The sequence below is a fragment of the Lissotriton vulgaris genome, chromosome 10 (assembly GCF_964263255.1).
Source record: "Lissotriton vulgaris chromosome 10, aLisVul1.2, whole genome shotgun sequence".
Lineage (NCBI taxonomy): Eukaryota > Metazoa > Chordata > Amphibia > Caudata > Salamandridae > Lissotriton > Lissotriton vulgaris.
This window is the reverse complement of record NC_141698.1, coordinates 9,851,864-9,879,419: the sequence shown is the minus strand read 5'-3', so window position 1 is coordinate 9,879,419 and position 27,556 is coordinate 9,851,864. Positions and strand designations below refer to the sequence as shown.

Genomic DNA, 27,556 nt, shown 5'->3' with positions numbered 1-27,556 from the left:
TGTTGCTCTGGACTGTGCACGGAGAGTCTGATTTCCCAAGCCACTGAGCATGGCCATTGATCCTCCGATCACTATGCCCCTTTAGGAGGATCTTCTGTTGGAGCAGCAGGAGAGGGTCCTCCACTTGAACCTGTCAACTCTACCCCTTCTTGCCTGGAGATTGAGCGGCTGCAGTTGATAGCTTTTGATCTTCCTCCCTTAAGTTTGCATTGTTATTCTGTCAGCCATGCTTCTCTCTACCAAGACAGTATATGCCTGACGTTGGTTTGGATTTGAATCATATGGTGTGCAGAAAAGTCCATTGAACTACTTTCTGATATTTTGATTTTTATTGTTATCCTTGCCCAGCACATCCTTCCAAAGAACAAAAGTGACTCCATTGTCTAGACCCAAAAAGAGCATTGTCGTTCTGCCTTGACCGCACATTAGAGTTCCGGGTGGGCGACCAACTCTTTGTGGGGTATGTTGGTGCAAAGAAAGGTCGGGCGGGTCAGAGGCGCACCTTCCTTGGATGGGTCGTACTCTGCATCAAGATCTGTTATGCATTGATACAGAAGCAGCTTCCTGAAGGCTTACGAGCTCGTTCCACCAGAGCTAAAGCTGAGACCACTACGTTAGCGCATGGAGTTCTGGTCCTGCATATCTGTGGGGCAGCAGCATAGGCATCCCTACACATATTTTCTTAACATTATTGCCTGGACAGTCAGGTCTGCAGGGATGGGCACTTCGCCCTATCGGTCCTGCAGGACTTACGAGTTTAAATTTGTCCGCAGACCCTCCTCTGGGAATAGTATTGCTTGGGTATCTATTCAAAGGAAAGGAATCTGCGGCCAGAAGACTTTATTAAATGAACAGGTTACTTACCTTTGGAAATGCCTTATCCGGTTTCAACTATATCTAGCTGCAGATTCCTCACCGACCCACCCAATCTCCCTGCTCTGCTGACAGATTTCCAGGGTCAGGGCTATCTTTTTAGGGCCTAGTTATGACACACCATTGTCAGTGCACTTCATTGCTCGGCGCTTCTGGCGTGAAAAGTTGTGTAAAAGTAACTGACGTTGTTGCATTATTAGGTACCGCAACGTCACCAAAGGACCCGGAGCCAGTCAATACCACCCACCGGCCCACTGGGGTACTTTTGAAAAATCTTCTGGATCTAGTCTGACGCCTGAGAAATTCAAAGGTTAGGAATCTGCAGCTAGATATACCCTCTATCAAATGTAAATGTAAATGCCATTTGTAAAGCGCACAGCTACCTCCAACGGAGGTGTCCCGGCACTGTCCGTATACCGCTTAGGAACCCTTCCTGGTTTTTTAGGTCTCGCCTAGACGAAAGCAAAAGCGAAGCTTTTGCTGTCTATGCGAGACAACTTATGTTGCCACTTTTCTGGGAATATTGTGGACATCAGACTGTTACGAGCTTTTTCTGCTGTAGTCAGGCTGTCACGAGCTTCTCCTTTGGAGATTTGACCTCGTGAGCGCGCCTTGACTGCATCTAATGGGCCGTGCGCTTCCTTTAGTCAGTTTCACTTTGACGCCTGCACTTTCCAAGTGAAATTAAACAATGTGTCTGGTAGTTGTTCATGTGGAGTGCCTTCTGACCTCGTGAGCGCGCCTTGATTGCATCTAATGTGTGTGGCTTTTTTTTTCAACGTGGCCCTGGCGCTTGCGTCAGTCAGTTTCACTTTTAAGGTGCAGGCGTCAATGGGTCTGGTACTTGTTTTATTTCCATTTAATGCTCTTTGGAACAACAATTTTATATTACTTGTGTGTATTACCACTAGCCAGAATTTCAAAGACTTATATTCACGCAGGTGAAATAATACTATTGTGATTAGGGCCGATTTTTGGAGTCTGACCGTTCAGAGTGGAGCTTCAGAGTGGAGCTTCAGAGTGGAGCTTCAGAGTGGAGCTTCAGAGTGGAGCTTCAGAGTGGAGCTTCAGAGTGGAGCTTCAGAGTGGAGCTTCAGAGTGCAGAGTGGAGCTTCAGAGTTCAGAGTGCAGAGTGGAGCTTCAGAGTGCAGAGTGGAGCTTCAGAGTGCAGAGTGGAGCTTCAGAGTGCAGAGTGGAGCTTCAGAGTGCAGAGTGGAGCTTCAGAGTGGAGCTTCAGAGTGGAGCTTCAGAGTGGAGCTTCAGAGTGGAGCTTCAGAGTGGAGCTTCAGAGTGGAGCTTCAGAGTGGAGCTTCAGAGTGGAGCTTCAGAGTGGAGCTTCAGAGTGGAGCTTCAGAGTGGAGCTTCAGAGTGGAGCTTCAGAGTGGAGCTTCAGAGTGGAGCTTCAGAGTGGAGCTTCAGAGTGCAGAGTGGAGCTTCAGAGTGCAGAGTGGAGCTTCAGAGTGGAGCTTCAGAGTGGAGCTTCAGAGTGCAGAGTGGAGCTTCAGAGTGCAGAGTGGAGCTTCAGAGTGCAGAGTGGAGATTCAGAGTGCAGAGTGGAGATTCAGAGTGCAGAGTGGAGATTCAGAGTGCAGAGTGGGGATTCAGAGTGCAGAGTGGAGATTCAGAGTGCAGAGTGGAGATTCCGAGTGGAGCTTCAGAGTGGAGCTTCAGAGTGGAGCTTCAGAGTGGAGAGTGGAGCTTCAGAGTGGAGAGTGGAGCTTCAGAGTGGAGCTTCAGAGTGGAGCTTCAGAGTGGAGAGTGGAGCTTCAGAGTGGAGAGTGGAGCTTCAGAGTGGAGAGTGGAGCTTCAGAGTGGAGAGTGGAGCTTCAGAGTGGAGAGTGGAGCTTCAGAGTGGAGAGTGGAGCTTCAGAGTGGAGAGTGGAGCTTCAGAGTGGAGATTCAGAGTGGAGAGTGGAGATTCAGAGTGGAGAGTGGAGATTCAGAGTGGAGCTTCAGAGTGGAGATTCAGAGTGGAGCTTCAGAGTGGAGATTCAGAGTGGAGCTTCAGAGTGGAGCTTCAGAGTGGAGCTTCAGAGTGGAGAGTGGAGCTTCAGAGTGGAGAGTGGAGCTTCAGAGTGGAGAGTGGAGCTTCAGAGTGGAGAGTGGAGCTTCAGAGTGGAGCTTCAGAGTGGAGCTTCAGAGTGGAGCTTCAGAGTGGAGCTTCAGAGTGGAGCTTCAGAGTGGAGAGTGGAGCTTCAGAGTGGAGAGTGGAGCTTCAGAGTGGAGAGTGGAGCTTCAGAGTGGAGAGTGGAGCTTCAGAGTGGAGAGTGGAGCTTCAGAGTGGAGAGTGGAGCTTCAGAGTGGAGAGTGGAGCTTCAGAGTGGAGAGTGGAGCTTCAGAGTGGAGAGTGGAGCTTCAGAGTGGAGAGTGGAGCTTCAGAGTGGAGAGTGGAGCTTCAGAGTGGAGAGTGGAGCTTCAGAGTGGAGAGTGGAGCTTCAGAGTGGAGAGTGGAGCTTCAGAGTGGAGATTCAGAGTGGAGAGTGGAGATTCAGAGTGGAGAGTGGAGCTTCAGAGTGGAGCTTCAGAGTGGAGCTTCAGAGTGGAGCTTCAGAGTGGAGCTTCAGAGTGGAGCTTCAGAGTGGAGAGTAGAGCTTCAGAGTGGAGAGTAGAGCTTCAGAGTGGAGAGTAGAGCTTCAGAGTGGAGAGTAGAGCTTCAGAGTGGAGAGTAGAGCTTCAGAGTGGAGAGTAGAGCTTCAGAGTGGAGAGTAGAGCTTCAGAGTGGAGAGTAGAGCTTCAGAGTGGAGAGTAGAGCTTCAGAGTGGAGAGTAGAGCTTCAGAGTGGAGAGTAGAGCTTCAGAGTGGAGAGTAGAGCTTCAGAGTGGAGAGTAGAGCTTCAGAGTGGAGAGTAGAGCTTCAGAGTGGAGAGTAGAGCTTCAGAGTGGAGAGTAGAGCTTCAGAGTGGAGAGTAGAGCTTCAGAGTGGAGAGTAGAGCTTCAGAGTGGAGAGTAGAGCTTCAGAGTGGAGAGTAGAGCTTCAGAGTGGAGAGTAGAGCTTCAGAGTGGAGAGTAGAGCTTCAGAGTGGAGAGTAGAGCTTCAGAGTGGAGAGTAGAGCTTCAGAGTGGAGAGTAGAGCTTCAGAGTGGAGAGTAGAGCTTCAGAGTGCAGAGTAGAGCTTCAGAGTAGAGCTTCAGAGTGGAGCTTCAGAGTGGAGCTTCAGAGTGGAGCTTCAGAGTGGAGCTTCAGAGTGGAGCTTCAGAGTGGAGCTTCAGAGTGGAGCTTCAGAGTGGAGCTTCAGAGTGGAGCTTCAGAGTGGAGCTTCAGAGTGGAGCTTCAGAGTGCAGAGTGGAGCTTCAGAGTGCAGAGTGGAGCTTCAGAGTGCAGAGTGGAGCTTCAGAGTGGAGCTTCAGAGTGCAGAGTGGAGCTTCAGAGTGCAGAGTGGAGCTTCAGAGTGGAGCTTCAGAGTGCAGAGTGGAGCTTCAGAGTGCAGAGTGGAGCTTCCGAGTGGAGCTTCAGAGTGCAGAGTGGAGCTTCCGAGTGGAGCTTCAGAGTGCAGAGTGGAGCTTCCGAGTGGAGCTTCAGAGTGCAGAGTGGAGCTTCCGAGTGGAGCTTCAGAGTGCAGAGTGGAGCTTCCGAGTGGAGCTTCAGAGTGCAGAGTGGAGCTTCCGAGTGGAGCTTCAGAGTGCAGAGTGGAGCTTCCGAGTGGAGCTTCAGAGTGCAGAGTGGAGCTTCCGAGTGGAGAGTGGAGATTCAGAGTGGAGAGTGGAGATTCAGAGTGGAGAGTGGAGATTCAGAGTGGAGAGTGGAGCTTCAGAGTGGAGCTTCAGAGTGGAGCTTCAGAGTGGAGCTTCAGAGTGGAGCTTCAGAGTGGAGCTTCAGAGTGGAGCTTCAGAGTGGAGCTTCAGAGTGGAGCTTCAGAGTGGAGCTTCAGAGTGGAGCGTGGAGCTTCAGAGTGTCAAGAGCAATGCCAATAGCTCTAACTTTAACAAAGGCAAAACCATTGCATTGTAAATGCTTGTTATTTTACCGAATCACATGCTCATGCTGCTGCCTGGTTTGTCTACATGCACACAGGCAGAATCACTCGGTACAAAATGGCTCCTGTTCACTCGTCAGTACGGTCTTGCGCCGCCCCACCTTCCCCCTGCCAAATACATTCATTCCAAATACTGCTTATTTTCATATCAGACTGACTTCTCACATCTGGGATAGCAGGGGCACCTTCCACAGTGATTAGTGCTTCACAAAAAATAATTCTCGGCTAGCGCTCAGAAGCCTTGAAGCTTTGATTGAATGACACTGCAGTTTGATGCCCCGCTCGTTTTTTGATGCTATGCGTTCCAGACACTGATTTTATTAAGACTCACTTGGAGCTCTAAACTGTCACTTGATCTTTCTTTGGGTCATTTCGTTTGCCCGGAAGGACTAACATATCTGTGAAACCCTCTTCTTTTATAGTTTGAGCATCGTCTTCGTTTAGCAGGATAACATTATACATTTGAAAATACAAATATCCGGGAAGAGCAGAGAGCAAATCTCCGCGATGTTGGGCATTCTCCTATCATAAAGGAAGCGTGTTGGTGGGACCTGTGGCATCTAACGCATCATTTAACCCTATATGCGTGGGCACCTACCACAATAATGTATAGGATGAGTTTGTTCCGTTCCCGTTTTTAATTTGATGTAAAACTCAAATCACTGCACACTCTCTACTACACACTCTCTACTACACACTCTCTACTACAGTCACTACTCTCTACTACACACTCCCTACTACAGTCACTACTCTCTACTACACATTCTGCTACACACTCTCTACTACAGTCACTACTCTCTGCTACGCACTCTACTCTCTACTACACTCTACTACACACTCTCTACTACACACTCTACTACACACTCTCTACTACAGTCACTACTCTCTGCTACGCACTCTACTCTCTACTACACACTCTACTACACACTCTCTACTACACACTCTACTACACACTCTCTACTACAGTCGCTACTCTCTACTACACACTGTACTACACACTCTACTACAGTCACTACTCTCTACTACACACTACTACACACTCTCTACTACAGTCACTACTCTCTACTACACACTCACTACACACTCACTACTACAGCCACTACTCTCTTCGACACACTCTATACTAGACACTCTCTACTACACACTATCTACTACAGTCACTACTCTCTACTACACACTGTACTACACACTCTACTACAGTCACTACTCTCTACTACACACTCTCTACTACAGTCACTACTCTCTACTACACACTCTACTACACACTCACTACACACTCACTACTACAGCCACTACTCTCTTCGACACACTCTATACTAGACACTCTCTACTACACACTATCTACTACAGTCACTACTTACTACACTCTCTACTACACACTCTACTACACACTCTACTACACACTCTACTACACACTCTACTACACACTCTACATTACACACTCTACATTACACACTCTACATTACACACTCTACATTACACACTCTCTACTACACACTCTACACTACACACTCTACTACACTCTACTACACACTCTGCTACACACACGCTCTACTACACACTCTACTACACACCCTCTACTACTCTCTACTACTCTACTACACATTCTCTACTACTCTACTACACACTCACTACTTTCTACTACACTCTACTACAGACTCTCCACTCTCTACTCCACACTCTCTACTTCAATCTCTCTACCTCAATCTCTCTAATTCAATCTCTCTACCTCAATCTCTCTACTTCAATCTCTCTACTTCAATCTCTCTACTTCACATTCTGTATTACACACTCTCTACTACACACTCACTACTCTCTAGTACACACTCTCTACTACACACTCTACTACACTCCCTACTACACATTCTCCTACACACTCTACTACACACTCTACTACACACTCACCACTCTACTACACACTCACCACTCTACTACACACTCACTAGTCTCTACTGCTCACTCTCTACTACACACTCTCTACTACACACTCACTACTCTCTACTACACACTCACTACTCTCTACTACACACCCACTACTCTCTACTACACACTCTACTACTCACTTACTACTCTCTACTCACTCTCTGCTACTCACTACTACTCTCTCTCTACTACTCACTACTACTCTCTCTACTACTCTCTCTACTACTCACTCTCTACTACTCACTCTCTACTGCTCATGACAATGCCATTTATTTATCTGTTTCCAAAACCAACACATAAATAAAACATTTGTCATTTACAATGCCAAAAGCGCTAACTTTTGCAAAGGCGAGACCGTTGCATTGTAAATGCTTGTCCCTGTGGAATGTCCACTCCTGGGCACCCCCAAGGTGAAGCCACGCATCCCAGCGCTGTTGGGGCCGCTGTGAAGATTAAGCAAGCTATTGCCCAGAGTTGCAGAGTGGGAACCATGATTAGAATAGGCACCGAGGCGAGAATTATCAGGTCCGAGGTAATTGAGCCCAAGACCGCCGAGGTGGGTATTGAACCCTGGTCCCAGACCAGACCTCTGCATCAGGGTCTGCCGCTCTAACCATTTGAGCCACACTTCTCCACCCAAATAAGGTAGTACCAAAGTTTGGTAACAATAAATCGGGGATACTATAAGCGCGCAACTCTCCCGTGAGGCTATCAAGGTGCTGGCATGGTCGTGGGGAAGCAGCTCGGTCAGTCGAAGAGTCAGGTCTTGAGGGTCTTCCTCAAGATGTGCCGGTTGGGGGTGTGCCTGATGTTGATAGACAGATCGTTCCAAGTCCTGGCCGAGATGTAGGAGAAGATTCTTCCACCGGTTCTTGCTCGGCAGATGCGTGGTGGTTTGAGGAGAGCGAGGTCGCGGATCGGAGTTTTCTCTTGGGTACGTGGAAGGAGATTTTGTTGTTGAGGTATTGGGGTCCGGTGTTGTGGAGGCATTTGTAGGTGTGGGTGAGTATCTTGAAGGTTACTCTTTTCTCGACCGGGAGCCAGTGGACGGTGCGCGGGTGCTGGGTGATGTGTTCGTGTCGCTGGTGGTAGAGGACGAGTCTGGCTGCGGTGTTCTGTATGATCTGGAGTTTGCGGAGCAGGGATTTGTTGATCCCGGCATAGAGGGTGTTTCTGTAGTCCAGTCTGCTGGTTATGAGTGTGGGGTGACTGTCATTCTTGATTCGGGGGGATCCATCTGAAGGTCTTTTGGAGGATGCGGAGGGTGTTGAAGCGGGTGAAGGCGACGGCGTTGACCTGTCGGGTCATGAAGAGGGAGGAGTTGAATATGATGCAGAGGTTCCGGGGGTGGTCCGTGGATGTGGGAGGGCTGCCGAGGGCAGTGGGCCACCAGGAGGTGTCCCATGCAGAGGGTGAGGGTCTGAGGACGAGGACCTCTGTCTTTTCAGAGTTGAGCTTCAGGCAGCTGCTGCTCATCCAGGTTGTGACGTCTTTCATTCCTTCCAGGGAGTTGAGTAGGGTGGTGGGCTCTTTGATGAGGTAGAGGATGAGCTGGGTGTCGTTGGTGGAGTATACTATGCTGAGTCCGTGTTGTGTGACGATAGCAGCGTGGGGGCCATGTACATGTTGAAGTGCGTGGGGCTGAGCGATGATCCTAGGGGTACTCTGCAGTTGATTTCCGTTGGTTCGGAGAGGAAGGGTGGGAGCCTGATTCTTTGGGTCCTGCCGTTGCGGAAGGAACGGAGCCAGTCGAGTGCGGCTCCCTGTCTACTGGCTTCGTGGAGTCTGGCGGTGTGTGCGGTGGGAGACGGTTGCAGAAAGTTTGAGTAGGATCAGGGCTGCGGTGTGTCCTCGGTCGAGGATGGTGCGGATGTCGTCTGTGGCGGCGAGTAGAGTTGTCTCAGTGCTGTGGCTGCTGCGTAATCCAGATTGGGAGGGGTCGAGGATGGAGTTTTCTTCTATAAATTTTGTTCGTTGGATGTTGACAGTCTTCTTTGTGACTTTTGCTGCGAATGAGAGGAGGGAGATGGGTCCGTAGTTCTTGAGGTCCGTGAGGTCTACTGATGACTTCTTGAGTAGGGGTTCTGACTTCTGCACATTTCCAGTCGTCTGGAAAGATGCCCATCTCAAAGGTGGCGTTGATGGTGCGCCATAGTTATGAGCGATGGCGGTGGAGGCTCTGTGGAAGATGTGCAGGGGCAGAGGTCCGTGGGGGCTCCTGAGTGGATGCCTTTCATGGTTGACACAGTGTCTATGGTGGTGACTGGGGTCCAGGAAGAGATGGTGAACTGGCTGGCGTTGCCGGAGGATGAAGCGTTTTAGGATTCCGGTGTCTGGTTGTTGAAATTGTCATAGAGGCCCTTAATCTTCAGATGGAAGTAGGAACCAAACTTGTTGCAGAGGTCCTGGGAGGGGGTAATGTCCGTGGTTTCGCTGGGGGGTTTGGTGAATTCCTGGAGGATGCTGAAAAAACGTGTTCAATAGAATGTTGATAATGGAATGCACATCCACACCAGTCATCATAAAATTTGCAGTACTCACTTGGCCTTTTGTGTCCGATAGTTAATCACAGTTTTAACTGTTTTATGTAATCTGCTATCCCTAGCCGTTCGAATATCATAATTATCATTAAAGAACTTTTGGATTACCTTCTCTTGATAGAACAAAATACCATCTTCAGCTAACTACACCCAAAAGTGTAGCCTTATGGTATGCATTATATCATGCCGTTGTTGGTTTCTCTCCTTTAGATGTGTTAGAGGCGGCAGACCCGGAAGCAGAGGATGGCCCGGAACCAGGGTTTGATTCCCGACGTGGCAGGGTCGTGAACCAGGGTCAGCGGACTCGATAATTCTCGCCTCGGTGCCTACTCTAACCAGGGATCACACTCGGCAACTCTGGGCATTGGCTTGCCTCATCTCCACAACGGCCCCCCACAAACGCCGGGGATGCCTGGTTTCACCTTGGAGATACCCAGGAGGTAACATCTCACAGGGAAAGCCAGGGCGGGATCCCCAGCGGTCTATAGCGCCAGGACGCCTCCGGGTAGCAGTGCGCTTTACAAGACACACACATTTACATTTTTCACGCTTTGGCAACCACACTACGCTCTGTGCGCTAATCCAGTGGTGAAGCAAAGCAGAAGAAAGCTGAAGACCTTGAGATCTGAAAGAGACTATTAGTTATAGATTCCTTACCTTAGACTTACCCCAAGCCATCAGACTGGATCCATAGAATTTACCTTCAGCAGTACCCCTGCGGGTCGGTAGGTGGCGTCGGTCGACTCTGCGTCTGTCATTGACGATCGTGGTCGCCAGAATGACGTTGCGATGGCTACTTAGATGCCGCCCTTGCGCTCTGATGTAAGTTCTTTCTTTTTTCTCGCTAGCCTAGCACAGATCCGGAGAGAGCTTGCCCCATAGTCATTCTTTGACACAACTTTTTTCGACTTTTGTTGACTGCTTTTTTGAGTCTTCGACTCTTGGTGTGTGAGGGATGTCCCATCGTCTGACTGGCTTTAAGCCTTGTTACTCATGTCAAAAGCTGAGGTCCTTAATGGATCCACACCTCGTGTGCCTCTCGTGCCTGGAGCGCGACCACGACCCAAATTCATGCTCCGACTGTCGGGCCATGAATCCGAAGTCTTTGCAGTGGTGGTCCCGAAAGCTTTTGGAGGCCGGGCAGTCGGCTCGACGTTGCTCCCGATCACGCTCAAGGGGAAGGTCTAGAGACCAGTCGCAGAATCACCACACCACACCTCGTCCTAGTCTTTGCACTCTTGTAAGTCAAAGCACAAGAAGAAGGCGAAGAAGCACTGTCGATCTTTGCCTCCCCCGTTGGTCAGCTGAGACAACGCGGGACCCAAAGCATTGTCGCTCTAAGGCTCCGTCTCTGGCGCCTGACTCGGGGACGACTCAGCGCTTCCCTCCCATGGATCCAAGCCTGGAAACGGATCGACGTTGGTCGACCTTACTTGACCGATCCCGGTGACCGCGCCCCCTGTGCGGCATTGCCCCCGGCTGACACTGTCCCCATCCTCATCCCTAAGATGAACCAGGAGCTGGACCGACGTCTAATCCGAGGCTGGAGGGTACTTGTGTTCCCTTGTTCATCCCAGGTGTTCCCTATCGCCCTGAGGATGGTGATGAGGACTTGGAGGAGTCAGTAGACCCTTTGACAGACCAGCTGGAAGAACCGGACAGGAGAGAGTAATTGGGTGACGCCAGTGGTCTGGATACCTCCCCAGACCATGGCATGCTTTCTCCCCCTACCAGCTCTACAGAGGAGGGAGCGTCCTATGCAGTGGTGGTGCATAGGGCAGCCGAAGCCTTGGACCTGGAGCTCCCTACAGTGGCAGTCAGAACTAACCTCCTGACTGAGGTGCTTCAATCGGCGACAACTTCTTCTGAACCCATCTTGCCCTTTAATGAAGCCCTCACGGATGTCCTTATGGAAACTTGGTCCAAGCCCAGCACATGGGCTCCTGTGGAACGGATGATTGCCCGCTGCCACCTCCCATTTTTCTCACCCAACACCGGTCCCTGAGCGCTTGGTGGTTCAAGCTGCTTCTTCCAAGGGCGCATTCCTTCTGGGATACGGTTGCGCAGGTGCTGCCTCGATGCCCGGAGGAGGCCCGGGCCAGTCTCTCCCAAGCTGTGGCAGATGGGAGAGACGCAGCAACATTCACAATTTGCTGTGGACTGGATATCACTGATTCACTGGGCCGAACGATTGCCACGTCGGCAGCCCTTCTGCGCTACGCCTGGTTTAGGACGTCTGGTTTTTCGGGGAATGATCAGTCAACTCTGCTGGACATGCCCTTCGTTGGCCGTCACCTTTTTGGTGACAAGGCAGACTCGGTTCTGGAGCGATTTAAGGATTTTCGTGCTATGGCCAGATTCTTGGGCCTGGCTGCGTCCTCTCATCCACCACAGTCTACCTTTCGTCCCTTTCGTGGCTACGGAAGGGGCACCCCACCTCTTCTGACCCAGTCTAGCCACCGTTCCACGCAAGCTGCCCAGCCTTTGTGTGGCCGCGTACGTGGGACCTAGCGACTTGGGTTTGGGAACCAGTGGGCAGACCAGTCCACCCCCCTGTCCCCCCCCCCCCAACTGCAGCAGCCTCCAAACGCTCCTAGTTTGACCTTTCAGTCCAATCAGCGGCCACTAGGTGGCAGGATTTGCCATCACCTCCCCCACTGGCAATCCATCATGCCAGACAAGTGGGTTTTGCACATAGTATGAAGGGGCTGCTCCCTCCCCTTCGAGACTACCCTCCCTCTATGCCACCGTCTTTCGATCGCATGTCGAAGGATCATTTGGCGCTTTTCCACCGGGAAGTTTTAGCTCTCTTGGCCATGGGAGCTATTGAGAGGGTTTCTGTGCCACAAGTAGGTAGTAGTTGCTATTCCCACTACTTTCTGGTGCCCAAGAAGGAAAAGGGCCTGGATCCTATCCTACACCTAAGGGCCCTCAACCGCTTCCTCCGGAAGGAGTTCAAAATGCTAACCTTGGCTCAGGTCCCATCTGCCTTCGACCCTGGATGGCATTGGAATTGCAGGACGCTTATTTCCACATCTCCGCCCTGCGAACCCACAGACTTTACCTACGGTTCACCGTAGGCCACAAGCGATTTTCAGTTCAGTGCTCCCGTTCGTCCATACCAGTGCCCCTTAGGTGTTCACGAAAGTGATGGCGGTGGTCGCAGCTCCCCTGCGCAGATAAGGGGTTCCAGTCTTCCTCTATCTCAACCACTGTCTCCCACCTCCAGACTACAGCGGACCTCCTGCATTCGCTGGGGTTCACTATCAACGTGCCGAAGTCACACCTAACTCCCTCTCAGTCGCTCCCTTACATCGGAGCTGTTCTGGACACAGTGCAATTTCGGGCATATACTCCTGAGCAGCGAGTATGGGATATTCAGGCTATGATACTGATGTTTCAGACTCTGTCACGGATTTCGGTGAGAATGATCTTGCGGCTGCTGGGCCTCATTCCCTCCTGCATACTGCAGGTGGTCATGTCAGATGGCATATGCGGGCTCTGCAGTGGGACCTGAAGTTCCAGTGGGTGCAGCATCAGAAGAATCTTTCTATGTCTAGATCTCGGAGGGAACTGCACAACAACTGCAGTGGTGGTTAACGAACCATAATTGGGTCAGAGTCTGATCCCTCTCCCTTCCCCCAAACAGATGGTGACCAATGCATTACTCCTGAGATGAGGCGGCCACTTGGGAGAGGCGGAGATCAGAGGAGTCTGGTCTCTGGCGAAGTCCAAGCTCCATATCAACCTGTTAGAGTTCTTGGCGATTTGGTAGGCGCGGAAGGCATTACTTCCCTCCCTCAAGGGGAAGGCAATGCAGGTGTTAAGAGACTACACCACTGCCATGTGGTACTGCAACAAACAGGGCGGGGTGGGGTCGTGGACCCTTTGCCAGGGGCCCCCTCGCCTTTGGACATGGCTGGAACATCACGTCATGACCCTGGTGTTTCAACACCTGGCAGGTTCTCTGAGTGCCAGGGCGGACAAACTCAGCCGTCAGTGTCTGGTGGATCACAAACAGCGTCTTTACTCTGATTTGGTGCAAGGTCTCTTTCAGTAGTGGGGAGAACCTTGGTTAGATCTGTTCGCCACCGAAGATAACGCGCAATGTCAGCAGTTTTGCAAGATTGAGTGTCCAAGGCGGCACTATCTCGACAACGCTTTTCGTCGCGAGTGGTGCTCCGTCCTCCTTATACGCCTTTCCACCTGTACAACTTTTGCCCCGAGTGTTGAAGAAGATCATGTGCGACTGGGCTCAAGTCATTCTTGTGGCACCCGACTGGGTACAAAGAGTCTGGTACCCTAAGCTCCTTAACATTACTATCGATCCTCCGATCAGACTGCCCCCTTCAGGAGGATTTTCTGTCTTCGCAGCAGGGAACGGTCCTCCACCCGAACCTGTCCAGCCTCCACCTCCTTGCGTAGAGATAGAGCGGTTGACAGTTGACAGCTTTTGATCATTTGTAATGTCATCTTGGCAGCCAGATGTCCCTTAACTAAGATGGTATACGCCTGTTGATGGAGCAAGTTTGTGGCACGGTGCACAGCAAAGGCTGCGGATCCCCTTTCTGCCCCACTTTCCGGGGTTCTTTTGTTCCTACTCTCTTTGGCCCAGCAGGGCTCTGCTCTGGGCACAGTAAAAGGCTTCCTGGCAGTCATTTCTGCTTTTCTTCGGCTACCAGATCAGCAATCTTTGTACATGTCCCTTATTGTACGTAGGTTCTTTAAAGGCATTATTCATCTCTTTCCTCCATCTCCTTTCATAATAACTCAGTTGGACTTGAACCTTGCTTTGACTTACTTTATGTGCACTCCCTTCGAGCCTCTTCACAACTGTCCTCTTAGGCTTCTCACTCTGAGGACTGCTTTTCTTGTTGCCATCACCTCTGCTCGCAGAGTGAGCGAGCGTCAGGCTCTTTCTTCTAAGCCCCCTTTCTTCTCAGTCTATCAGGACTAAGTGGTGCTTCGAACAAGACCATGGTTCCTTCCTAAAGTAGTCACTCCTTTTCCCATTGGTCAGACTATTACTCTGCCCACCTTTTCCCGCCTCCACACCCTTCAAAGTAGAGAAGTGTGGCTCACCCGTTAGAGGCGGCAGACCCAGAAGCAGAGGTCGGCCCGGGACCAGGGTTCAATTCCCGACGCAGCAGGGTACGGAACCAATGTCAGCGGGCTCGATAAATCTCGCCTCGGTGCTTCTCTAACCATGGGTCCCACGCTGCAACTCTGGGCAATAGCTTGCTTAATCTCCACAACGGCCCCCTCGCTGCCGGGGATGCCTGGCTTCACCTTGGGGATGCCCAATTGGGACCATCTCACAGGGAAAGCCAGGACGGGTTCCCCAGCGGCACACAGCGCCAAGAAATTCTGGGGTGAGCGTGCGCTCTACAAATTCATCATAACATAACAAAGGAGGAGGAAAGACTCCACCGTCTCGACCCGAAACATGCACTCTTTCTACCTTGACCGCTCAAAGGATTTCCGGGTGAACGATCAACTCTTCAATGGCTATGTGGGTGCCAAGAAAGGTTGGGCTGTGCAAAAGCGTACCATCTCTCGATGGGCCGTCCTTTGTATCAAGATTTGTTATGCTCTAGCTAAAAAGGAACCTCCAGTGGGCCGTCCTTTGTATCAAGATTTGTTATGCTCTAGCTAAAAAGGAACCTCCAGTGGGGCTGCTAGCTCATTCCACTAGTGCTATGGCAGCCACTACTGCTTTGTCAAGTGGAGTCCCACTCACTGACATCTGCCAGGAAGGGGGGCTTCTATGCACACACTCACCAGACATTACTGCCTGGACAGTCAAGCCCGGAGAGACGGCTACTTTGCCCGTTCTGTCCTCTAGGACTTTCTGGTGTGAACTTGGTTTGCAGTCCCTCCTCCGGGGTTGGTGTTACTGGGGTATCTGATCTAAGGTAAGAAATCTATAATTAATCGTCTTTCAGATGAACAAGTTACTTACCTTCGTTAACAATGTATCTGTAAGAGACATATATTAGTTAAAGATTTCTTACCCCTCCACCCAAACTCCCCGCTTTGCAAACTAACTTTTAGGGATAGGGTCTCCCTTGCAGGGCTCTAGTGTGGTGCACCAGTGGTCAGTGTGTTTCATGTCTCTGCGCTTCTAGTGTGGAAAGTCGTGTCAGAACGGACATCAGCGCACAGGGGCGGCATCCAAGTAGGCACCGCAACGTCATCCCGGCGACCCTAACGCCGATGATGGATGCAGGGTTGACAGATGACACCTACCGACGCGCAGGGGTACTGCTCAAGAAAAATTCTCCCGATCCAGTTTGCTAAGGTAAGGAATCTATAACTAATATATGTCTCTTACATCGTTACTGAAGGTAAGTAACTTGTTCGTTTGTGTGCTTAAAATAGTAGACACTCTTCATACTAGTAATGGTTACTGCATCCTTGTCCTCAAATATACTGGGAAGTTCCGTTTTTTAGCAGCTTAATACCAATGATTTCATTTGTTGCAACCCCTTGACATCAAGGAAAATGTGCTTTTGATCTTGGGTCTTTCCAAAAACATTTCTCTCTTATTTCAGTTCATGTTCACACCAAGTATTGTCCGGTGACTGAAGGTCTACGGTCTGTAGTCTGAGACCAATATTAGCTAGTGATACGGATTTGTCTGTAGCCAGCAGCACAGCAGAGTGTTCTAACCCATCTTGGTAGGATCAAATGTGAATTACGTAAAGATTATAGCAAGATGGCTGTAGATTTGGATTTAGATTTATAAAGGGCGTAGCTACCCAAGGGCGTCCCAGCGCTATAGTATCAGCTTAAAGTACTCATGAGGTGAAATTATTGGGGGAAGAGCCAGGTCTTCAGTAGCCTGCGGCTGTATATAAATAACTAGCTATGTGGCGTGGTTACATCCCTGTTTAACACCTTTTGAGATTCCTAATCTTGTCGCATAGGACACCCGTATCAGGATGAACTCTAACTGCAGTTTTAGTGTAGGGTGCTTGACTCATTGTAAATAATAGTAAAGTGATGGCGGCCAGTAGACAGCAAAGGTAGGATTGAGGAAATGTAATTCTGTACAGAAGTAGATAAGAGCACAGTAAAGTGGACAGTCTTCTTCTAGACACTCCTTAAAGCCGCTCAGAACAACACTAACATTTTATATGAAGCACTTGAAGTGACCCTCATTCCATCACGTACGGACTCTTGCAGCATGTACTTTTCTTTGATTGATGGAGTGTTTACTTTTATGCTGCAGCCTGACATTTTGCCTTTTGACACAACAGGACCCTGATAAACCATAAATATTAACTCTGCCCCATAGATAGATTTATTATATCAACACATAGGTCTGATTATTCACGTTAGACTCCCAGCCTGCAGTCTTGTGCAGGCATGCTTTTCCTATTCTATGTCTACAGGCCCAACCAAGTTTGGCATTCACTCCCCCATTACATATGAGCAGATCTCCATCTGGTCTGAAAGCTCATTTTCTGAGGTTTTATCTCTGGTTCAGATCCACCTTCATCCTTGCAGGGCTTCTGTAAGGTTTTTCTCGCAGTTAACCTACCAGGAAAGATGAATGCATTCCTCCATGTTGATGGACCCTTTTTGAGACCTGCACAAATCTTATTTAATGACCTTGCTCGGGGCTATGAGTTGTAGGGCATGTACCTAAAATGCTCTAGTACAAGACCATTCCTGGACTTTTTTCTTTATCGACCTAAATTCTCTTAGCAGTCCAGTGCCTAAACCTCAACGCAGAGAGAATTCACAAGTCCCCTTTCCTTTCTGCACAACTTAATGTTATCGTAATCAATATATATCAGAGTACTCTCGCGTACTAGATGTTAAATGGGGGGGCTGTTGATGTTACCTTGACAAAATCTTCCTTAACAACTTTCAGAAAACTGGTACCTTCTGAGCCCCTTATTCTATGTTCACTCATTGATGTATTTTCTTCAATTTTTTTCCCTTTTTTTTTTTAAATAAAGTACACAATTTTATGATATTTCATACTTCTGCTAATTATGATGCAATATTTTATAAAGTTATGTCTATGATAAAGAAAGCATTGATGGGGTTCTTAGAGTACAGGTTGAGTAGCTCCCAACCAAGAATCTTGTGTGATCTTCTGGAAGTGCTTGTTTGGTCTGCTTTAACGCGATGACCTCCAAAGCCCCACAACACTTTCAGAGTGGCCTGCAGGGGGAATAAAAGGTCACTTTCCATGCTTAACGTTGGCAGCACAAGATTGAGGTAAACCACTGTGAGCTGCAGAATGTGAATGTTTATCAATGCAACTGTTTTGATAGATTTCATTTGGAAGAGGGGCTTGTTTTCTTTGGCAGCTACCTGCTAGGGGGACACGAGAAGAGATGGCCATCTAGAAAGTAGTGAGCTATTTGTGTTGTTTTATGTGCGCTTTTGTTGTTGCTGTCATTCCTGTAGCAAGCATTGGGGAGGACACATGTTGACACTGAAGAGGTTAATTGCTTACTGAGCATGATTAATGTTGGTTAAATCTCAAATTTTAAGGCACTGCTAAACTTACTGGTGTTTGCCCCAATAGCGTAATCAGAAAACGCCTCTGTTGAGTCCTTTAATCCTGCAAGAAATTGCTTCTCAATCTGTTGACATTTCCTTGTGTTCCATAGTTACCTCAAACGGTTTAAGGTAATGAAACCCAAAGTGCTGAGGAGCTGGTGTCGGCAAATCTTGAAGGGCCTGCAGTTTCTCCATACACGGACGCCCCCCATCATTCACCGAGACCTCAAGTGCGACAATATCTTCATCACGGGCCCTACCGGCTCAGTGAAGATTGGTGACCTGGGGCTGGCCACTCTGATGCGGACCTCCTTTGCAAAGAGTGTCATTGGTGAGTAACTTAACAGTGAACAAGACAGCAGCGTTATTGGATATCCCTACTTATCTGAAGGCACATTCAAATCACCCATACATGGTAGAGTGGCCCATTTGTTACCTTTTGTTGAAGATCGCTTTGATTGCACTCTTGACTGATGACATTTCTTTAAACAAAAACACACATTGCAGAAAGAATACTGTTGTGATGCAGAGTGGCATGCTGTGACTTAAAAACAATGTTTCTGAAATTTGAATGTAGTTGATGAAAATAAATTCACCAGAACTTAACTCAGCTGGTTTTCAAAGAATATCACCAGTCCAAAAGTGGGGAGAAACATATTTGATTAGGTTTCTGGTTCCTCTGAAAAATATTCTAATCCGCCTTCTCCAAAGTTCCTCAGTTCCCGCTTGAGAGCCTTAGCACATTGGTATTCCCCAGCATTGGATCTTTCATAGATTCATGTCATTGAATCATTCCCAGTAATGGAGCTGGGAGCCTCGCAGTTGCAATATATTAGCAGAAAGCTCTTATTTCAGTTGCAATACATAGCACATTTGCTTTAATATCCTATTCAACTCACTCAAAAAAAAGTCAAATCAGTGATGTAACTGCCCACTGAACTCCACCTCTAAATAAGTCAACAAACCTCAATTTGCTGCTGCAAGTTTGGAAGGAAATCCCATTCAGAGCACATCTCATGATTTTTCCTGTCCTTTGGAAATTCGACCCTTTGATACAAACCACCACTGATGAAGCTATTGGTACTTTTTTTGGCTATCTTAAGAAATTGGAATAAACGGGGTTCTGTTTCAGGTTGTGAAGCTGCTCCATACCAATATACTAGCGCCAAAAGCATTTCTTCTGAGGTTAGCTGTCTCAGCTGTTATTGTGGGAACAGCCAATAAGACAATGTTTTAAATTAACACGAAGGGAAGAACCAACTCAAAGGCACTCTCAGAGAAGGCGCATCATCTATGGAGCTGGGCATTAAGTCGCTTCATTTTGTTAACTGCATAATATCTCCAGTGAATCAACAGCACACTGTAGATGCTCTTTGCAGAACAGCCTGTGTTAGTCAAGAGTAGGCGCTTCAAAGAATCTTGCTTGCATGGTTTTCTGGAAATGGAGTCCAACAGCACTGCAACACTTATGAGCTCCACGGATCTTTGCAAGCCGACAATAATACTCCTGATTAACGGGGAATGAGTTTTCAGTCACATATTCCATGCCATTTGCATGTGTTTCCCACCATTTCCACTCACCCGCACTTTCCACTGGGCAGCAGGCAGGCCAGGACACAGGGTTAAATTAATCGCCACTATTCAGGATCTCTGCTCTAGCAGACCTGAGGTCCTCTCATTTGTATTCCTTGAGGCAGTTGTGCTGAGTTGTTTCAGGTTCGAGCTCCTAAACAGGCAGGATGTATCAGTGAAAGTGAAAAAGGTTCTGTGTCTAAAGGTCTTCACCGGATATATCTGAGCCACTTCAGCTTCTCCCTTCTCTCTAGCAACTTTCTTCTTCTGGGCTTGAACCTGCTTCCAGTAAAGTCCAACCTGCAAGCGATATCTGCATACCAGAGATCTTCAGATTCATGAAGCCGTTTACGAAAGGATCCTACAAAGCTTCTCCGCCAATGAGGCATCCTTCATGAACTTATGAACAATTCTTTTGAACCCACGCATAAAGGGGGTATGTAGTACTTGTCTTCGAAGACAGCCCTTGTCTTCGAAGACAGCCCTTGTCTTCGAAGACAGCCCTTGTCTTCGAAGACAGCCCTTGTCTTCGAAGACAGCCCTTGTCTTCGAAGACAGCCCTTGTCTTCGAAGACAGCCCTTGTCTTCGAAGACAAGGGCTGTCTTCGAAGACAAGTTGTGTTGGCCTTGAAGTCTGCCAAAAGAGTGCTTGAAAAGCAGTTAACATACCATTCCTAGTCTTTCAATCGAGCAGATCTGTTTGTAGAGCTAATCTCAAATTTATATCAAAATCTCCCTCAGACTTCCACCTGATTGAGTTTGTAATTCTCAAAGCCTTTGTTCAACATCCTACACCTATGGTGAAAGAATTTAAATATTGTGCCACGATGCCCGTTGGGTCACTGCTGAACTTAATAAACGGAATTTCTTACACCAGTCGTGGCATCTTTTTTAGATTCATGTGCAAACCTTCCTCCTCGCGAGTCAGAGGCTCTTAGATTTCCTCTTTTTCCACTTGTGCTGCAGAACATCTGAATTATGGTGGCTTCTGGGGGTGGAGTTCAGGTGCCTTCATCTCATTGGATGGAATTTTGAGTTTCTCTGTAAATGTAAGCTTATGACTGATGTAATGTCATTGTGTGACTCCCAGCTGGGTGATGAGAAATTATTCGACCATGTAAAGCCATGGAATATACCAACACTTTTATGGAGCTAAGTAAGGTTTTCATGCTCTCCTAAAGGAGGTTGCCTCTGTTAATTAAAATATTCCCTTCACCTTGAAACTGGAAGGAATCTTGGTGTTTTTCTCAAATGTTCACCATTTTCCTCCAAATACATGCAGCAGCAATTGTTTCCCCCTGTTTTAGAAGTGGTTGTTTTGTTCTTTTCCAGGGACTCCCGAGTTCATGGCACCAGAGATGTACGAGGAGCATTATGATGAGTCTGTGGACGTGTACGCATTTGGCATGTGCATGCTGGAAATGGCTACCTCTGAATACCCGTATTCTGAGTGCCAGAACGCGGCCCAGATTTATCGCAAAGTCACCAGCGTAAGTACCCCCTCCAGTCTCTTTTGTGAGTACCCCCTCCAGACTCGTGTGTGAGTGCCCCCTCCAGTCTGGTGTGTGAGTGCCTCCCTCCAGTCTGGTGTGTGAGTGCCCCCCTCCATTCAGGTGTGTGAGTGCCCCCCTCCAGTCTGGTGTGTGAGTGCCCCCCTCCAGTCTGGTGTGTGTGAGTGCCCCCCTCCAGTCTGGTGCATGTGAGTGCCCCCCTCCATTCTGGTGCGTGTGAGTGCCCCCCTCCATTCTGGTGCGTGTGAGTGCCCCCCTCCATTCTGGTGCGTGTGAGTGCCCCCCTCCATTCTGGTGCGTGTGAGTGCCCCGCTCCATTCTGGTGCGTGTGAGTGCCCCCCTCCATTCTGGTGCGTGTGAGTGCCCCCCTCCATTCTGGTGCGTGTGAGTGCCCCCCTCCATTCTGGTGCGTGTGAGTGCCCCCCTCCATTCTGGTGCGTGTGAGTGCCCCCCTCCATTCTGGTGCGTGTGAGTGCCCCCCTCCAGTCTGGTGCGTGTGAGTGCCCCCCTCCAGTCTGGTGCGTGTGAGTGCCCCCCTCCAGTCTGGTGCGTGTGAGTGCCCCCCTCCAGTCTGGTGCGTGTGAGTGCCCCCCTCCATTCTGGTGCGTGTGAGTGCCCCCCTCCATTCTGGTGCGTGTGAGTGCCCCCCTCCATTCTGGTGCGTGTGAGTGCCCCCCTCCAGTCTGGTGCGTGAGTGCCCCCCTCCAGTCTGGTGCGTGAGTGCCCCCCTCCAGTCTGGGGCGTGAGAGTGCCCCCCTCCAGTCTGGGGCGTGAGAGTGCCCCCCTCCAGTCTGGTGCGTGTGAGTGCCCCCCTCCAGTCTGGTGCGTGTGAGTGCCCCCCTCCAGTCTGGTGCGTGTGAGTGCCCCTCCTCCGTGTGAGTGCCCCCCTCCAGTCTGGTGCGTGTGAGTGCCCCCCCTCCAGTCTGGTGCGTGTGAGTGCCCCCCCTCCAGTCTGGTGCGTGTGAGTGCCCCCCCTCCAGTCTGGTGCGTGTGAGTGCCCCCCCTCCAGTCTGGTGCGTGTGAGTGCCCCCCTCCAGTCTGGTGCGTGTGAGTGCCCCCTCCAAACTCTTGTGTGAATTCTTGGCAGCTGGAATGTCTCTCGTTGCATCTGGAGTCTGGTTCTGCCCCCACAGCCTCCTGGGCTTCTGTGGCGTGTTGCAGTCACACATCAGAAACCACACTTTTTACAGAAAGGGCTCCTTTTGTATCAGCATATTAGGGTTCATGTATGAGTACTTTCATGTTCCTCCAGACCTTGTATTGATTTACACGATATCCATTATTGCCCCCTGTTGCTCCCTGGTAAAAGGCATGGAGACAGTGTTCATGTTCAGGCACGTTTCAAGGCATAGTATGGCTAATTCAGCTGTTCATCCTTTAGTGGTCACTAAAATGAATTCCACTGATTTGGGTAATAGCACCTGTTATTTTTTTGTGCATCAAAAACGCAAATACTGAAGTAGCCAGCCTTCGGTTACAAAATTAAATAGAGATAGTCTGTATGGAGTATAACTGAAGAACCAGGTGAGCGAGTCTAGTTCGGTCTGATCCCAATGCCAACTGTATCTGCTTGGTGCGTTGGAGTGGTTCTGCTGCTGGCCAGTACTGGGGTTTCATTCCATGGTAAATGGATATATTCTGTGAAAACCTGTTCGTAATTGGGAGGTGATTCGTGTGAGTGATATGTTCACTAGTTCAGGTGCTCTGCCTTTGAAAGGAGTTTGATGTCAATTCCTGAAATCGGCTTTCATTCCTGCAAATGGATGAGAGGAAGAAGGGCCCAGGAGGGTGATGCGGGAGGTGAGAGTCCACCCCTCTATTACCTCCCCCTCATTGACTACTCCCTCTTTTCCGTGTAGGGCATCAAACCCGCCAGTTTCAACAAGGTCACAGACCCAGAAGTGAAGGAGATCATAGACGAGTGCATCCGGCAGAACAAAGCTGAGCGGTGAGTAGACCCTGCAGTTGCTGTGGACTTGTTGCTTACGTGTTCACCCTATGTATAGCCTATTCTACTCTGCTCTATTCTGATCCTCTGCTCTACTCCATTATACTCTACTGGACTCTTCTAGTCAATTCTACTCAACTCTATTCTATTCTACTCTTCTCTTCTTTACTCTACCGCATTCTCTTCTACTCTAATATATTCTACTCTACTCTAGTTCATTCTACTCTATTCCAATCTACTCTACCACATTCTCTTCTTCTCTAGTCTATTCTACTCTATTGTAATCTACTCTACTCTACTCTTCCCTAATCTACTCTACTCTACTGTATTATCTTTTACTCTACTCTATTCTTCTCTAGTCTATTCTACTCTATTGTAATCTACTCTACTCTTCTCTTCCCTAATCTACTCTACTCTACTGTATTATCTTTTACTCTACTCTACTCTATTCTACTCTAGTCTATTCTATCGTGCTGTATTCTACTCTATTCTAATCTACTCTATTCTCTTCTACTCTAATCTACTCTTCTCTACTCTACTATACTCTAATCTACTCTATTCTCTATTATCACCTACTCTCCTCTTTTCTATTCTATTGTATTCTCTTCTAGTCTTTCTACTCTACCATATTCACTTCTACTCTAGTCTATTCTACTCTACTCTACCGCATTCTACTCTTCTCTATTCTACTCTTCTCTAATCTACTCAATGCTAATCTACTTTATTCTATTCTACTGTATTCTCTTCTACTCTAGTCTATTTTATTCAGCTGCATTCTACTCTATTCAATTCAATAATTACTTTATTCGATTGTCTTTGGCAATCATAAAAGTACAGTAAATACAATCATACAAAAATGAGAGCAACAAATAATATCATTAGGTAAATATTATACCATTCAATCTCAAACATAGGCATAATACACAGCTATTAAAAATCTCGCCACATACCAACAAACAGTAACATTATCTAAATACTGTAAATATAAAAGAGCAGGTCTCTACTCTATTCCATTCTACTAGACTCTACTCCATTCTACTCTACTCCATTCTACTCTACTCCATTCTACTCTACTCCATTCTACTCTACTCCATTCTACTCTACTCCATTCTACTCTGTTCTACTCTACTATACTTCATTCTACTCCGTTTTACTCTATCCTGTTCAACTCTATTGTACCCTATTCTACTCTGCTATATTCTACTCTATTCCATTTTACTCTTTTCTACTCTACTCTATTATCCTCTGTTCTGCTATATTCCACTCTACTCTATTGTAGTCCACTCTATTCTATTTTATTCTATTCTACTCTATTCTATTCTGCTCTATTCCATTGTACTCTATTCTGATACTCTACTCTGTTCCATCTACGCTATTCTACTCCATTGTACTATATTCTACTCTATTGCATTCTACTCGACTCCATCCTACTCTACTCCAACCTACTCTACTCCAACCTACTCCTTTCCACTCTATTCCATTATATTCCATTCTACTCTGCTCTATTCCATTCTACTCTACTCTATTCTATTCTACTCTATTACATTCTATTCTACTCTGTTCTATTCTACTCTATTCTTCTCTATTCGATTCCATTCTATTCCATTCTATGTTATTCTATTGTATTCTATTCTACTCTACTACATACTTTTCTATTGCATTCTATACTGGTCCATTCTACTCTCCTCTACTCTATTCCGTTCTACTCTACTCCAATCTATTCCAGTCTACTCCCTTCCACTCTACTCTATTCCATTCTACTCTACTCTATTACAATCTACTCCATTGCACTCTATTCCACTCTACTCTATTCCATTCTATTCCGTTCTACTCTATTCCAATCTACTCCATTCCACTCTACTCTATTCCATTCTATTCCGTTCTACTCTATTCCACTCTACTCTATTCCATTCCACTCTATTCCAATCTACTTCCTTCCACTCTATTCCACTCTACTCTATTCCATTCTACTCTACTCTATTACAATCTACTCCATTGCACTCTATTCCACTCTACTCTATTCCATTCTATTCCGTTCTACTCTATTCCAATCTACTCCATTCCAATCTATTCCACTCTACTCTATTCCATTCTATTCCGTTCTACTCTATTCCAATCTACTCTATTCCACTCTACTCTATTCCATTCTATTCCGTTCTACTCTATTACAATCTACTCCATTGCACTCTATTCCACTCTACTCTATTCCATTCTATTCCGTTCTACTCTATTACAATCTACTCCATTGCACTCTATTCCACTCTACTCTATTCCATTCTATTCCGTTCTACTCTATTCCAATCTACTCCATTCCACTCTACTCTATTCCATTCTATTCCGTTCTACTCTATTCCACTCTACTCTATTCCATTCCACTCTATTCCAATCTACTTCCTTCCACTCTATTCCACTCTACTCTATTCCATTCTACTCTACTCTATTACAATCTACTCCATTGCACTCTATTCCACTCTACTCTATTCCATTCTATTCCGTTCTACTCTATTCCAATCTACTCCATTCCAATCTATTCCACTCTACTCTATTCCATTCTACTCTACTCTATTACAATCTACTCCATTCCACTCTATTCCACTCTACTCTATTCCATTCTATTCCGTTCTACTCTATTCCAATCTACTCCATTCCACTCTATTCCACTCTACTCTATTCCATTCTATTCCGTTCTACTCTACTCTATTCCAATCTACTCCATTCCACTCTATTCCACTCCACTCTATTCCATTCTATTCCGTTCTACTCTACTCTACTCCAATCTATTCCAGTCTACTCCCTTCCACTCTACTCTATTCCATTCTACTCTACTCTATTCCAATCTACTCCCTTCCACTCTATTCCACTCTACTCCATTCCACTCTATTCCATTCTATTCCGTTCTACTCTACTCTACTCCAATCTATTCCAGTCTACTCCCTTCCACTCTACTCTATTCCATTCTACTCTACTCTATTCCAATCTACTCCATTCCACTCTATTCCACTCTACTCCCTTCCACTCTACTCTATTCCATTCTATTCCGTTCTACTCTATTCCAATCTACTCCATTCCACTCTATTCCACTATACTTTATTCCGTTCTATTCCAGTCTACTCTACTCTATTCCAATCTACTCCCTTCCACTCTATTCCACTCTACTCCATTCCACTCTATTCCATTCTATTCCGTTCTACTCTACTCTACTCCAATCTATTCCAGTCTACTCCCTTCCACTCTACTCTATTCCATTCTACTCTACTCTATTCCAATCTACTCCCTTCCACTCTATTCCACTCTACTCCATTCCACTCTATTCCATTCTATTCCGTTCCACTCTACTCTATTCCATTCTATTCCGTTCTACTCTATTCCAATCTACTCCATTCCACTCTATTCCACTCTACTCTATTCCGTTCTACTCTACTCAATTCCAATCTACTCCATTCCACTCTATTCCACTCTACTCCATTCCACTCTATTCTACTCCATTCCACTCTACTCTATTCCATTCTATTCCGTTCTACTCTACTCTATTCCATTCTATTCCGTTCTACTCTATTCCACTCTACTCTATTCCATTCCACTCTATTCCATTCTACTCTATTCCATTCTATTCTGTTCTACTCTACTCTACTCCAATCTATTCCAGTCTACTCCCTTCCACTCTACTCTATTCCATTCTACTCTACTCTATTCCAATCTACTCCCTTCCACTCTATTCCACTCTACTCCATTCCACTCTATTCCATTCTATTCCGTTCCACTCTACTCTATTCCATTCTATTCCGTTCTACTCTATTCCAATCTACTCCATTCCACTCTATTCCACTCTACTCTATTCCGTTCTACTCTACTCTATTCCAATCTACTCCATTCCACTCTATTCCACTCTACTCCATTCCACTCTATTCTACTCCATTCCACTCTACTCTATTCCATTCTATTCCATTCTACTCTACTCTATTCCATTCGATTCCGTTCTACTCTATTCCACTCTACTCTATTCCATTCCACTCTATTCCATTCTACTCTATTCCATTCTATTCTGTTCTACTCTATTCCAATCTACTCCATTCCACTCTATTCCACTCTACTCCATTCCACTCTATTCTACTCCATTCCACTCTACTCTATTCCATTCTATTCCGTTCTACTCTATTCCACTCTACTCTATTCCATTCCACTCTATTCCAATCTACTTCCTTCCACTCTATTCCACTCTACTCTATTCCATTCTATTCCGTTCTACTCTACTCTATTCCAATCTTCTCCATTCCACTCTACTCCATTCCACTCTATTCCACTCCACTCCATTCCACTCTACTCTATTCCATTCTATTCCGTTCTACTCTATTCCAATCTACTCCATTCCACTCTATTCCACTCTACTCCATTCCACTCTATTCCACTCTACTGTATTCCATTCTATTCTGTTCTACTCTATTCCAATCTACTCCATTCCACTCTATTCCACTCTACTCCATTCCACTCTATTCCAATCTACTCCATTCCACTCTATTGCACTCTACTCCATTCCACTCTATTCCAATCTACTCCATTCCACTCTACTCCATTCCACTCTATTCCACTCTACTGTATTCCATTCTATTCTGTTCTACTCTACTCTATTCCAATCTACTCCATTCCACTCTATTCCACTCCACTCTATTCCATTCTATTCCGTTCTACTCTACTCT

The 27,556-nt window shown here is 47.3% G+C and overlaps 1 protein-coding gene across 3 annotated transcripts in view; it reads left to right on the top strand.

Annotated features, from left to right (window-relative positions):
- Positions 1–27,556, top strand: part of WNK3 (WNK lysine deficient protein kinase 3) — a 794,746-nt gene that overhangs the window by 235,276 nt on the left and 531,914 nt on the right. For all 3 annotated transcript variants that reach the window (XM_086940176.1, XM_086940174.1, XM_086940175.1), the window contains exons 4-6: positions 17,942–18,162; positions 20,736–20,893; positions 22,774–22,862. In XM_086940176.1, the coding sequence (XP_086796302.1) occupies positions 17,942–18,162; positions 20,736–20,893; positions 22,774–22,862 (468 nt within the window). The remainder of the gene's footprint in view (positions 1–17,941; positions 18,163–20,735; positions 20,894–22,773; positions 22,863–27,556) is intronic.